At 38.0% G+C, this 13745-nt stretch overlaps 1 protein-coding gene across 1 annotated transcript; it reads right to left on the bottom strand.

The window, feature by feature from the left end:
- Positions 9213–12989, bottom strand: LOC109361828. The gene is made up of 6 exons (XM_019607364.1): positions 12649–12989; positions 12115–12412; positions 11109–12068; positions 10826–10991; positions 9777–10259; positions 9213–9517 (listed from the first exon to the last, which is right to left on the bottom strand). Exons 1-6 carry the CDS (start codon positions 12987–12989, stop codon positions 9213–9215), a joined length of 2553 nt encoding a protein of 850 aa, XP_019462909.1.

Genomic DNA, 13745 nt, shown 5'->3' with positions numbered 1-13745 from the left:
AGATCAGTCATATCGAATTCAACCTTCATTACCCTTTTAAACTCTTCAATTCTTTCAATGTTTGACCCTAACACTAGAAAATTATCTACATATAGGCAAATGATCAGAGTTTGGCATTCTGCATCTTCCTTTACATAGACTCCATGCTCAACTTGGCATTTTATGAAGTTGAGTTTGAATAGAAATGAGTCTATCCTCTTATTCCAGGCCCTCGGTGCTTGTTTAAGTCCATACATGGCCTTTTTTAGCTTGTAGACATATTGCTCTTTGCCTTTTATTATGAAGCCTCATGGTTGTTGCACATATACTTCTTCCATAAGTGGACCATGTAAGAATGCTGATTTTACATCAAGCTGAAATAGTTCCCAGTTTCTTACACTTGCAATTGCTACCACTGTTCTTATGGTTTCAATTCTGGCCAGATGTGCAAATACTTCTTTGTAATCTATTCCTTGCCTTTGTAGATATCCTTTAGCAACTAACCTAGCTTTGTACCTTGAGATTGATCCATCAGAGTTAAGTTTTTGCTTAAAGATCCATTTCACTCCTATATGATGTTTGTCAATTGGTAACTTGACCAGGTCCCAAGTTTCATTTCTTTCTATTGACCTGATCTCTTCAACCATTGCTGTTTTCCATTCCTTTTGTGTTAGTGCTTCTGATTCATTAATAGGATTGGCTTCAACCATGAGGGCCAAGTGTATCAGGTCACCTTCATCATTGATTTGATCATCAATGTGTATCTCATAGTCTCTGAACCTGTTTGGCATTGACCTTGATCTCTAAGACCTCTGAGTTGTAGGATTTTCATGAGTTGCTTCAGTTGATTCTTCTTGGATAGGCTCACTGTTTGAAGTTTCATGAATTTCCTGTACCATTCTAGTTAGGCCTGATTGTTTTTGTTTCCAGTCCCACTTGTCATGTTCTAGGACCACCACATCTCTACTGTTCACTACCCTTTCTTTGACTGGATCATAAAGTTTGTATGCTCCAGTTGAGTGATAGCTTATAAAGACCATGGCCTCACTTTTATCTTGAAGTTTTGTTTTCCTTTGATCTGGTACGTGGCTATAGGCTAGCGACCCAAACACTTTGAGATGACTCACAAATGGTTTTCTCCCTGTCCAGACCACAATTGGTACCTTTCCTTCAAGCTTCTTGGTTGGGCATCTATTTAGGAGGTATACAGATGTTGACACTGCTTCAACCCATAGTTTTTGTGGTAGTTCTTTTCCGTTGATTAAGCTTCTTGCCATGTTCATAATGGTTCTGTTTCTCCTTTCTGACAAGCTATTATGTTGAGGAGTGTATGGTGTAGTGATTTCGTGCCTTATACCATTTTTCCTACAATATGATTCAAATTCATTTGAGGTGAATTCTCCTCCTCCATCCGTTCTTAGAAGTTTTAGATTTTTACCACTTTCCTTTTTTGCAAGAGCTTTGAAATTCAGAAAGGACTCAAAGGCATCACTCTTGGCCTTTATTACACCAACCAAGTAATCCTACTGAACTCATCTACAAATATTATGAAGTATTTGTTTCCATCTAAAGAAGGAGATTCAAAAGGGTCACATACATCCGAGTGAACCACTTCAAGGATTGCTCTAGACCTCATCTTTGCTTCTGATTTGAATGTGTGCCTTGTTTGTTTTCCTATCAAGCAGACTTCACAAGTCTTCTCAGGTATGGATATGATTGGCATACCAGAGACTAATTTCCTTGCTCCTAGTTGATGTAAGCTCTTGAAATTCAAGTGACCATATCTTGAGTGCCAAAGCCAATTCTCATTAATGATTTCCATAGAGGCTAAGTAGAGAATCTCAACAACCTTTATATTCACTTGGAATGTTCTATTCTTGTTCAGTTTGCTTCTGAATATTAGTTTGTTTTCAGAATCAAAGAGCTCAAGTTGCCCATTTTTCATTAGGAATGTGAACCCTTTTTCTATGAGTTGCCCTATGCTTAAAAGATTGTATTTCATCTTGGGCACATACAACACATTTGTGATTACTTCCTTGGGTCCATTATCCCTGATGATGACTACATTCCCTGCTCCCTCTACCTCTAATAAGCTGTCATCTGCAAACTTTACTCTGCTCTTCTTTGCTGAGTCAAAATATATCAACCATTCTTTGTGCTTTGTCATGTGATTTGAACACCCTGAGTCTAAGTACCAGGATTTTGTGGTTCTGAGTCTGATTCGTGTGTTGCATAGGCTTCTTCATTGTTCTTGAACTTATCTTTGGCACATTCATAAGAGTAGTGGCCCATCTTGTGACAATTGTAGCATTCTACTTTGCTTTTGTCAAATCTCTTTTGATTCAACTTTGTTCTTCCTCTTTTATCTGAGGATTCAGGCCAATCATGTGTTGATCTAGCTTGATTTAGTTGTCCTCTTTTATCATAACTTTGTTTTCTCCTCCAACTCTTATCTTTCCTTCTATCCTCTTCCCTGAAGTGACTTGTCTTCAAGGCTTGTTCAGATTTCTTGGCTGGATTTCTGTGCAACAACCTTAGTTCATGTGCTTCCAAGGAACTTTGTAGCTCCTCTATCTTCATTGTAGCTATATCCTTGGCTTCTTCAATGGCTACCACTATGAAGTCAAATCTTTGAGGCAAAGATCTCATGATTTTTTCAATTATCATGAGATCTGAGATGGATTTTCAATAACCTTTCATTTGGTTGGTTATGGTCAGAATCTTGGTGAAGTACTCACCAATTCTATCACTTTCTTCCATGTGTAATAGCTCATATTGTATCCTAAGAGATTGTAGCTTTACCTTCTTTATTTTGTCTCCTCTTGTGTGACTTCTGATTAGTATGTCCCAAGCTTCCATGGAAGTAATTGCATTCTGAATTTTCTCAAAGTGAACATCATTCACACACTGTGTTTCTGTGGCATTTGGGTTTAATGGGGGAAGACCTTCTTCAATTACTTCGCTCACTTCTTGAAAACAAAATAGCACCTTCATCTGAGTCCTCCAACGATCCCAATTCTTTTTAGCGAGAATAGGGAGTCCCATTGAGGGAATATTATTGTCATTTCCTCCTACCATTTCAGAGTCTTCAATTGATATGTGTTTTTCTTTTCAATTCTTCTCAGATCACCCACCTTAATCTTCTGTTATGCGTTCCTTTCCCAACTGGTTCACACGCAGTGAATTGTGATTGCTCCTTGTTCTTCACAGAACCGCTTCTGCTTACCCACAGGTTATTGGATTCTTCAAGCTCTTGATACTAGAATTTGTTGGAACATGGCAATGCTAACAGAATAGAAAGAAGAAGAAAATGGTTTCAAGATAGAAAAAGATTAAAGAATGCAGTTCATACTTTCTTATTGCAATGTCTTACTATTTATAGTAAGTGGTAGTTAACTACTTTAACAGAATTTCAAATTGCTTACTGTTTTTAGCAAGTTACAACAAACGTCTTCCTACCTACATTAATCCATCTCTTAAGACTTGGATTATGCTCTACTTTCAACATCGTCGTCATGGTGGTGACATTTCTAGGAAAGAACAACCTGATGTCTTTGGAGGCATCAACAATAGAGAAGAGAGGAGGGCAACTTTCAAGGAGAAAGTCCTTGGTGTGCATAGTCAAGGTCCAAGAATGACCAGGAACCTGATTACACATGGGCTTATAAAGATGGAATTGGTAGAAGGCAATCGGTTATTTTTGAAGTTTACCTTTGATGAACAAGAGTTTCAACACATTGTCAGCCATTGGAGGTCTGTATGGTGTTCAAACTGTTGGGAAAAGTTATTGGTTATATGGATTTCTATGGCAAACTACAAATGATGTGGAAGCCAGTGGGTGGAATGGAGGTTATTAACATTCACCATGCTACTTTCTAGTGAAGTTTGACATTGAAGTGGATATGGAGAAGGTTATGATAGGTGCTCCTTGGCTTATCTTAGACCACTACTTGTCGGTTAAGCCATGGGCAAGGCAATTTGTGGCAGCAAATGAGAGGATCAACACGACTACAGTCTGGATGAGAATAGCAGGTCTAGGGCTGCAGTTCTATGATGAGAGTATCATGCTAACTTTAGCCATAAGAGTTGGTATTCCCATTAAAGTTGATATGAACATGGTGGATATGAGGAGAGGTCGGCTTGCCCGCCTTTGTGTGGAGATTGATCTTGGTAAACTAGTGGTGGGGAAATTTTGTTTGAGGGATACATGGTACAACATTGAATATGAGGGCCTCCATCTATTGTGTGCCTTATGTGGCTGTTATGCCCATATTTCCAAAATATTTGTGGCCGCAAGCTACAAGTGCAAGAATGACAAGGATGTCACACACGACTGGGGTGGCTATGAAGAAGCAAAGCGAGACAAGAATGGCAACCCTAGGTGAATTGAATGTTGACAACATTGGAGAGGATATGCCTAGAGAAAATGTAGCACTAACTAGCGAGACTCCAAGAGCTAATTTTGATAACGTACAAAAAGAGGCGCATGGGGACTATTTGGTTGTGGAAAAATGAAGAAAAGGCCCACTCCCTTTAATATTGTTAAAACCAGTCATGTTGCATGTGGGAGGGGGGAGAATAAAAAAGTAATAATACTCAAGTGATTGAGACAAAGTCAAAACTGGATAGTTTTCCCTTAGTTGGTTCTCTCCAATTCAAGGCTGGTAGTTCAAACAAGTCATTGTTGCATGAGGGCATGAAGCATGGGAAGAAAAGAACTAGGAAGGAAGTTTCCAAAAAAAATCATTCCCAACCTGTTTCTACTATAACAACGATGGACAACCATGTTTATGGCATTATGCAAACAGTAATTGACAACCATATTATGGTACTACGTGTTAGGTACCAGTGACAGAACACACCTAGAAGGGGGTTGAATAGGTGTCGCGGTTCTCAAATACCGCTTTTCACACCGAAGCCCTATTTTGGAAAACGCCCAGTTAATCGATTAAAGCAATGACTTAATCGATTAAATTGCATAAATTAGACAGTTGCTGAATGAATTGATTGCACAACCACTCACCAATATTACAGAAACGATACAACATATATATTTGAACAGAATTAATCACTATATGGCAGACTCACAATATTCAAATTATCAGCTAAAATAGGCAATTAAAACAACTTGAAAAAATAAAGAGATAAGGGTAAGAAATAGCCTGCAACAAGGATTTTATACTAGTTCGTTTTGCGGTCCACTGCAAAACTACATCCAGTCCTCCCCTTCCGATCTCGGGGAGATTTTCTTCACTAAAACCGAAATGAATGTATATTACATGCACACTTCCAATTACAAGACCTTAGATGCTCCCTTCTTTGAATTTCTAGAACGCCTACCTTGGTTTGACTACTCTAATCGCCTAGGAAAACCTTTCCTACGGCCCCAACCAAGAGTATGTTCTAAACTCAAGACCTCTAAGTTTTGATGAAGACTCACTACATCTCGTTGGTGGTAAGACATCAAGAGACGACTTTCCTTATCACAAAAACAACACAAAATCAGAGTATTGTGAAGCACAATATGGCTCAATTATTATAATTAAAGATCAACTATAAACCCTATACAAATCTCACAAATTATCAAGAATATGTATAAGATTAGAATCATGGAGAAACATGTAATTTCTATCCTACGAAATCTCTAAAAAAAATGAAAGAATCATGCAAGAAAAGGTAGAATGATGAACACAATTAATCACATGCAATTGGATGACATTTTAATCCCTAATCATGATATTATCTCTCACTATCTCACATGCAATTCTCTCTGCCTATATGACATACAATAAGCACGAAAATTTGCAACTTAGAAATTCTAAAAATGAATGAATGAATATTTTTGAGCATGGTGTAAAAACACAGTTTATATAGAAAAGTTGTTTAATGCCGAGTCAATCGATTAAGTTCCCTTTTACTTAATTAAATTCTGTTTTTTTAGTTATCTGTTAAAACTGATTTCACGTTAATCGATTAACGCCATGCTTAATCGGTTAACTGACATATTTTCAGCTAAGAGATTAAATGATAAACTACCTATATGTTATGCTTCAACTATACATGTTTTACCATTATGTTATGCCTAAGATGCACAAATAACATGTATGATTAATGCATGAACATATACTAATCTAGATGACATGTCTCATGTAAATGATATGATAGTTTTTAGGACTTGTGAGATTTGCATCTAAGTTTACCTAACCTAGACTCAATAACTAAGACACATATCTAAGACTACTAATGATTACTCTATTTATGACTCTAGTCTAGACATGAAGCTCTTGAGTCCTTGGCATGTTGATTTGTTGAGTTATCTTTAAGCTTTCACTAAATCCTTGTCTTCATCAAAACATAGGCAATCTAATAGTGCTATCTTGACACTTGGCACTTTCAATCCCCCCTTTTTGATGATGACAAACTCCACACCAAACTTTGTTTTTATGCATAACTTGAAGATGGTCATAGAATGCATGGTGTTGATTTTAAAGTTAAAGCGCTTAGCTAGACAACGAAAGCTGAATTTTATTTACAACCTGCGCACAATAAAAAAGAAAACAACCTTTCTCCCCCTTTTGACATTATGAAAAAGATAAACTAATAAATTTTGGTCAAAAGTAAGGTCTCTGGTGCACTCTGCGTTGCACCAGGCGCTGGGCGAAACTGGCCTGGCCAGGAAATCTGACCGAGGCGCATGCGCCTAGCGTGCCGCATCAGGCACTGGGCGTAGCCTGACCGAGTCAGGCCTAGCCAATTTAATTCGTATTGAGCAAATTTATTTTTTATAATAAATGTATGGGCTAACGTTTGTCCAACACTTAGTTAATTTGATTCAAGTGTGTTTATCATAAATCTGCCCATAAAAATTGACCAGAATAAAAAATGACTCGTGGATGATTAAGTCAAGCCTAAAAGTATAACCCACACTTTAATGCTTGGACCAACTTATAATTTTCGTGAACCAAACTCATTCTAACTTAGTCTAATATTATTTGGTAGGTAAATAAAGACTATTGTAGCCGTTGGAGGAAGATTGCTCGAAGGGAATCAAAATATGACCGTGGAGGAGCTTAATGGAGCATTAATGAGGCTTAAACACCATGTATGGACCGTTGGAGCTAAACTCACCTGAGCACATTCAATCCAGAGGGATCCTAAGTTAATTTCAGAGTTGTTAGAGCAAAGATGCTCGTGTGAAATTAGCATATGGTCATTTGAGACCTTAATGGTGCATTAATGGTGCATTATGCACCTGTTCTAGCCGTTCGTAGCCTACCATATTGCACCAACGTCATTCTATGCTATTTAGTGCATCCTTAATCAACACTAAGCCGGGGGAATTTCATTCCTTAGTAAAGGAATCCTATGCCAAGTCCAAGTGTACCCGAGGAGCATTAAGGAGGCTTAACTACAACAATTGCCATGTGCCAAATTAGAAGAATCCAGTGGGGCTCATCGAAGCTTAGCAGTGAGCAATAAGGAGTCTTCAAGTCTCATTGATCCTATGACTTAATTTTTGATTCGTGCACTTAAGGAGGAATGGAATCTCATGCTCATCACTACCCAACCGTTGCAATCAAGGCATCCTAGGCCTAAGTCATTAAGTTTGTCTTTCAATTGTAATAAAGCACACGAATCACATGTGCTCATTTCTTTACAATTCGAATGTAGTCTAGTTTAGGAGTAGATTCATTTGGTTTATGGAATCCAATGTAAATTTACCATGCATTAGTCTTAGTTGCAAACCGTGGGAGCCTAGTGGCTTGCCTATAAATGTAAGTCTTTTGCAATGGAATAAACAAGCTAAGTTAAGTTGAATTCTTTGTGAATAAAAAATGATTATATCCTTGTGAGAGTATTCTACAAACCTTCTTGGTTGAACCAAGATTAGAAGTTCTTATCAAGAACCAAGTTCTTGTGGCGAGCATCACTTTGGCTTATCAACACCTCAAGTGTTGTGGCGCCTTCACCTCAAATATTTTCCATCTTCTTTTATCCAATTTCAATATATTTCCGCTGCTTACTCTCATAAGCTCTACTCAATCGTGAGCTTAGGCCAAGCACCAACCAAGATAGATCGTTCAAGAGCCTTTTCACCAAGATGTTTACATCAGTGGTAGCCCTTTCCATGTAGAGTTAGTTGTTTTCGAAGAAGGCCATTGCCATGCGTAACAGCTTGGGTATAAAGAGACTGAGTGAGTCTGATTGCATAGAGGTGGTGTAGATCTTGAATGTAGAATTTGAGGTTCAGGATCACTATTTCAAGATATGGTTCGTAGGGTCAAGAGTATGTTACACTGGGATTGGAATGTCTCTCTTTCCTATATTCTCCGAGAGGCTAATCATGTTGCTTATGTTTTGGCTAGGCAAGCTTCTATAGAAGGCTTGCCTTTACGTAATTGGAAGATCCCCTATTCTAGTGTCCTTCTGGAACTTTGTTGTGACCTGCTTAGTTAGTATTTTTTGTGATTTCCTTTTTTGTAACAAAAAAACTATATATACATAGAAACATAAAGCCTAACTAACTAAAATTAACTATATTTATAACTAGTCCAATACGATATTAATTCCACATACCAAAATATTTTTTATCACTCTATCAGGTTGGAGAGTGAATCTTGACAACTCCCAACTTGTACAAAAATGATTCAATGGAGAACCACTGAACACTTTCCCATTATTGTCTCGGACAATCCACTGTCTTTGAGTACTCTAGGTGGCAACTCGGCAAAGCAGCTTTAATATCACATGCTGAAAATATATGTTCCACAAATTGATAGCTTTCATTCTCTATATATAGACTAACTTCTTCAGTAGCAACTTTTGAAACTTGTTGCATGTTGAACTGGAGTGGCTAACATGTAAAAGAGTGTGAAGATATGATCTTCCTTGAATGAGAAAAAAGTGAATAACACTTCTTGCTTGAGAAAGAAGGAAGAAATGAACAAGAATGCAAGAGAATCTTTGAGTGATTAAAGTGAATGAATTTTATTGATTATTAATGGTTACATAGATGCTAATTATATAGGAAAGGAAATAACTAACTAACTAACTAAAATGGAAAGATTAAGGGTGGTTGCTAGTGGTACAAGTTATTAAGAGTTGCAATGAATGGTGTGTGATTTGGCTGATATGGCCTTGGTGTAAGGGCTTTGATGACCCTTCTATGCTTATGCTCATGGCTTGGACTTGGCCTTGGTGTGATGGCCTTGATGGCCCTGCTCTGCTCGTGCTCATGCTCGCTTGTGGCCTCTGGTTGTGGCCTGCTGGCCTGGTTGGCGTGGCCCTGCTCTGCTCGTGCTTGTGGCCTCTAGTTGTGGCCTGTTGGCTTGGTTGGCGTGGCCCTGCTCTGTTTGTGGCCTGTTGGTGTGAATAGGCATGCCTTGGCCTTGCTGGTGTGGACTAGCATTGGCTTGGGCAGAATGCTCATTGTCATTGTCTAATAACATGGATATCAAGAGGCCTAAAATGAGATTAGAATTTGCAGCACCAATGATTGTAGATGCATGGAATGAGAAGAAGGGTGTGATATCATGTTCTGATGGAATGACAAGGCAAGATATTAGAGATACAACAAAATAGAAAGAAGATCAACTGATATTATTGCTCAAGAATATCATATTAGTGTTTTGGCCAAAGAATGAGAGAAATCCAGAATATTATGAAATATGAACAATATTTGTTCTCAATGTGTATGGCAGATTGATTATCACAATATAAAGAAGTAGGAGACATGTTATTATAAGATATATATGAAGATATAGGATATTTAGAAGTAGAAAGAATGTGATGCTTACTTAGAAGAGCACAATGATAGTCTTGGAGATAAGTAGGGGTTTTGTGAGTCCTATTGCTTTTTCTGTTTTGAAGTGTAGGTAATTCTGATGAGTCTTGAGTAGGTGATTCAGAGGGGTGATTAGGAAGTTGGGGTTCAGGGGTTGTAGTTTGTGGCATAATGTCTTCATAGAGGAGGTTGCTATAGTCTTCTAGGTCCAACTGGTCATATTGGTCAGGGGTATCATTTTGTGGAGAACCATAGGGAAAGACATGCACATGAAAGGTGACATCCCTACTTATTTGTATGGCCCTAGATTTCAGATTCAGAACTATATAGCCTTTCACTCCTTCTTGGAAACCTATGAAGACACATTTGGAGGATCTGGGATTAAATTTGTCCCTAAGGTGTTTGAGGGTGCTTGTGTAACAAAGGCAGCCAAAAACTCTTAAGTTTTGGAACTGAAACTTGGTTTTATGTAGTATCTCATAGGGAGATTTATTGGCTAAAACAGGGGTAGGCAGAATGTTAATGATATGGATGGCATGTCTTATGGCATATGACCAATAAACTTTTGGGAGATGGCTTTAGAGTAATGGAGCTCTTGCCACATTCAAGATGTGTTGGTGTTTTCTTTCAACAACACCATTTTGTTGAAGTGTGTAGGTGCAAGTAGTTTGATGGATGATGCCTTTGTTGGCATAGAAGTCCTTTAGAAGGAACTCAGGGTCATTATCACTTCGAATTATCTTTATGTTGGCAGAGAATTGATTACTAACAAGATTAATGAAGTGTTGCAGAGCCTTAGAAGCTTCTACTTTACTTTTAAGTAAATTTACCCAAGTGTACCTACTCAGATCATCAACTATAGTTAGGAAGAACTTGTGTCCATGTATTGAAGCAATAGGAAAGGGGACCCATATGTCTATGTGAATTAGATCAAAGATTTGACTTGAGGAGGATTCGCTTAAGGGAAAAGATAGCCTTTTTTGCTTAGCTTGATGACAAATACACAGATATAATCTTTGTTAAAGGAAACATATGAGAGATTGTTATTGATAGTGTTCATACAACTTTGTGAAGGATGAGCTAATCTATTGTGCCAGAGATTATGTTTAGAAACAGTGGCAGAATTAGTAAATGAGAAACTAGTGTGATGATCAAGCTTGGCTCCTTGCAACACATATAAGCCTTTTGAAATCCTAGCTATACCAATCATCTTCAAGGAATTCCTCTCCTGTATTTTACAACAAGAGGCAGTGAAGGATAGAACACAAGATGATTGGGAAGTCAATTTAGGTATTGAAAGTAAATTATATGAGAAGGAAGGGATATATAGCACATCATGAATTACTAAATCTCGAGATATAGGTATAGTTCCTGCTATGTTGTCCAATATTTCATGGCCAGTTGGGAGCTTAAATCTTATAGGTTTGATTTTATAATAGGCAGAGTAGTAAGAGATATTATAGGACACATGGTCAGTTGCACCATTGTCCAGTATCCATTGGGATATAGAATTACCTTCTGGATATTGATGTTCTTCTTGTTGATCCTTGGGTGTTGAAGTGGTGGAGAGAGTGTTGATCAAATTTTCCTCTTGTGATGGAGCTTTGTTTTGTCCATGTTGTTGCTGGAGCATGGTTATAAGCCCTCTATATTGTTCTTTACTGAATCCAAAGACTTCATCCTCATCTTTGTGTTTGTCTTGGTCATGTGTAGTGGTCATTGAATTTATTTGTTGGTTCTTGGTGAACTGGAAGTTGGGAGGAAAGCCATGAATCCTATAGCGAGTCTCAATGGTGTGCCCTGGTTTCTTGCAGTGAGTGCAGAACTTAGTAGAACTTGGAGATTTATTCCAAGTGTTCTTGCTGAATCCTTTGCTGTTCTGCCCTGCATCCCTTGTGTATGCTCCTCCCTTTTTCCAACTTGTTCCAACCTGCATTGCCTTGGCCTCTGAATCATTCCCATACATTTGAGTTTCTTGCTGGATGACTAATGATAAAACTTTGTTCATGTTAGGGAGAGGCTCCATCAACATGATTTGAGACCTCACATTAGAATATGAGTCATTTAACCCCTTTAGGAACCTGATCACTTTGTCCTCTGTCCTGAACTTTTCACTGTTGTAGTTGCACTTAGCAAGAGGTCTAAAGATCTCTAATTCATCCCATAGGCTTTTCATCTCAGTATGATATTTGCTCACACTAAGTTCTCCTTGCCTATAGTTGGCAATTGTTTCTTGCAAATCTGCAATTCTGAAAAGGTTCCCTTGGAAGAATCTTTCCCTGAGCTCCTCCCAAATCTCATAAGCCTTGTCAATCCATAGGATGCTTTGTGAGATGGATGGAGTAACTGACCTTATGATCCATGTTGTTTGCTCTCTCCCATGCTTTGAAGATTGGATCCTCCTTTGCTGGCATTTGGATGCTACCATCCACAAATTCGAATTTCTGCTTGGATATGAGGCTCATCCTCATGGATCTGTTCCATTGGTGATAGTTGTTGCCATTAAGAGGAGGTGAGACAAGTGCAGTTCCTGGGTTGTCCGAAGGGTGCACATAGTATGGATCTTGGGTGATATCCATATGAGAACTTGGAATATTTGAAGAAGAGGAAGTCATCTTGAATGTAGCAGAGCTCTTTATAAAAAGAGCTCTGATACCATAAAAGAGTGTGAAGATATGATCTTCCTTGAATGAGAAGAAAGTGAATAACACTTCTTGCTTGAGAAAGAAGGAAGAAATGAACAAGAATGCAAGAGAATCTTTGAGTGATTAAAGTGAATGAATTTTATTGATTATTAATGGTTACATAGATGCTAATTATATAGGAAAGGAAATAACTAACTAACTAACTAAAATGGAAAGATTAAGGGTGGTTGCTTGTGGTACAAGTTATTAAGAGTTGCAATGAATGGTGTGTGATTTGGCTGAGATGGCCTTGGTGCAGGGGCTTTGATGATCCTGCGGTGCTTATGCTCGTGGCCTGGACTTGGCCTTGGTGTGATGGCCTTGATGGCCCTGCTCTTCTCGTGCTCATGCTCGTGCTTGTGGCCTCTGGTTGTGGCCTGCTGGCCTGGTTGGCGTGGCCCTGCTCTGCTCGTGCTTGTGGCCTCTGGTTGTGACCTGGTTGGCGTGGCCCTGCTCTGTTTGTGGCCTGCTGGTGTGAATAGGCATGCCTTGGCCTTGCTGGTGTGGACTAGCATTGGCTTGGGCAGAATGCTCATTGTCATTGTCTAATAACATGGATATCAAGAGGCCTAAAATGAGATTAGAATTTGCAGCACCAATGATTGTAGATGCATGGAATGAGAAGAAGGGTGTGATATCATGTTCTGATGGAATGACAAGGCAAGATATTAGAGATACAACAAAATAGAAAGAAGATCAACTGATATTATTGCTCAAGAATATCATATTAGTGTTTTGGCCAAAGAATGAGAGAAATCCAGAATATTATGAAATATGAACAATATTTGTTCATGAATAACATTGCTCAAGAATATTATCTTTGTTTCTTGACAAAAGAGTGAGAAAAAATTAGAATATGATGAAATATGAATAATAATAGTTCAAGAATACCATATTGGTTTCTTGGTCAAAAAATATGATGAAATATAAACATTTTTTTGCTTAAGAATAATAAGAGAAGAATATAATGAAATATATGAACAATTTTCCTCAAGAATAGCAAGAAAAAAATATGATAAAATATGGACAATGTTTACCTCAAAAATATCAATAAAAATTGAGAGAAATAGAAGCAATACAAATATTGTTCTATGAATACTGGAAATATCAAGAAAATTATATTTTGGCCGTAAATGTTGTTCTGTGATAGATTCTAATGATTATGGGAAAAATATCAGGTAGCCATAGGCAGCATAAAGTAGTTGACTAGAGGAAACTTTATGATGAAATGTTTGGGAAGGATGTTCCTCTATTTTAACAAGCAAGTGAAGATGAAGACTGAGGTCATCGCAAGCAAT

The sequence above is a fragment of the Lupinus angustifolius genome, chromosome LG12, assembly GCF_001865875.1.
Source record: "Lupinus angustifolius cultivar Tanjil chromosome LG12, LupAngTanjil_v1.0, whole genome shotgun sequence".
NCBI classification, from domain to species: domain Eukaryota; kingdom Viridiplantae; phylum Streptophyta; class Magnoliopsida; order Fabales; family Fabaceae; genus Lupinus; species Lupinus angustifolius.
Note: the sequence above shows the minus strand (reverse complement) of the source record. Positions and strands in the feature narration are given on the sequence as shown.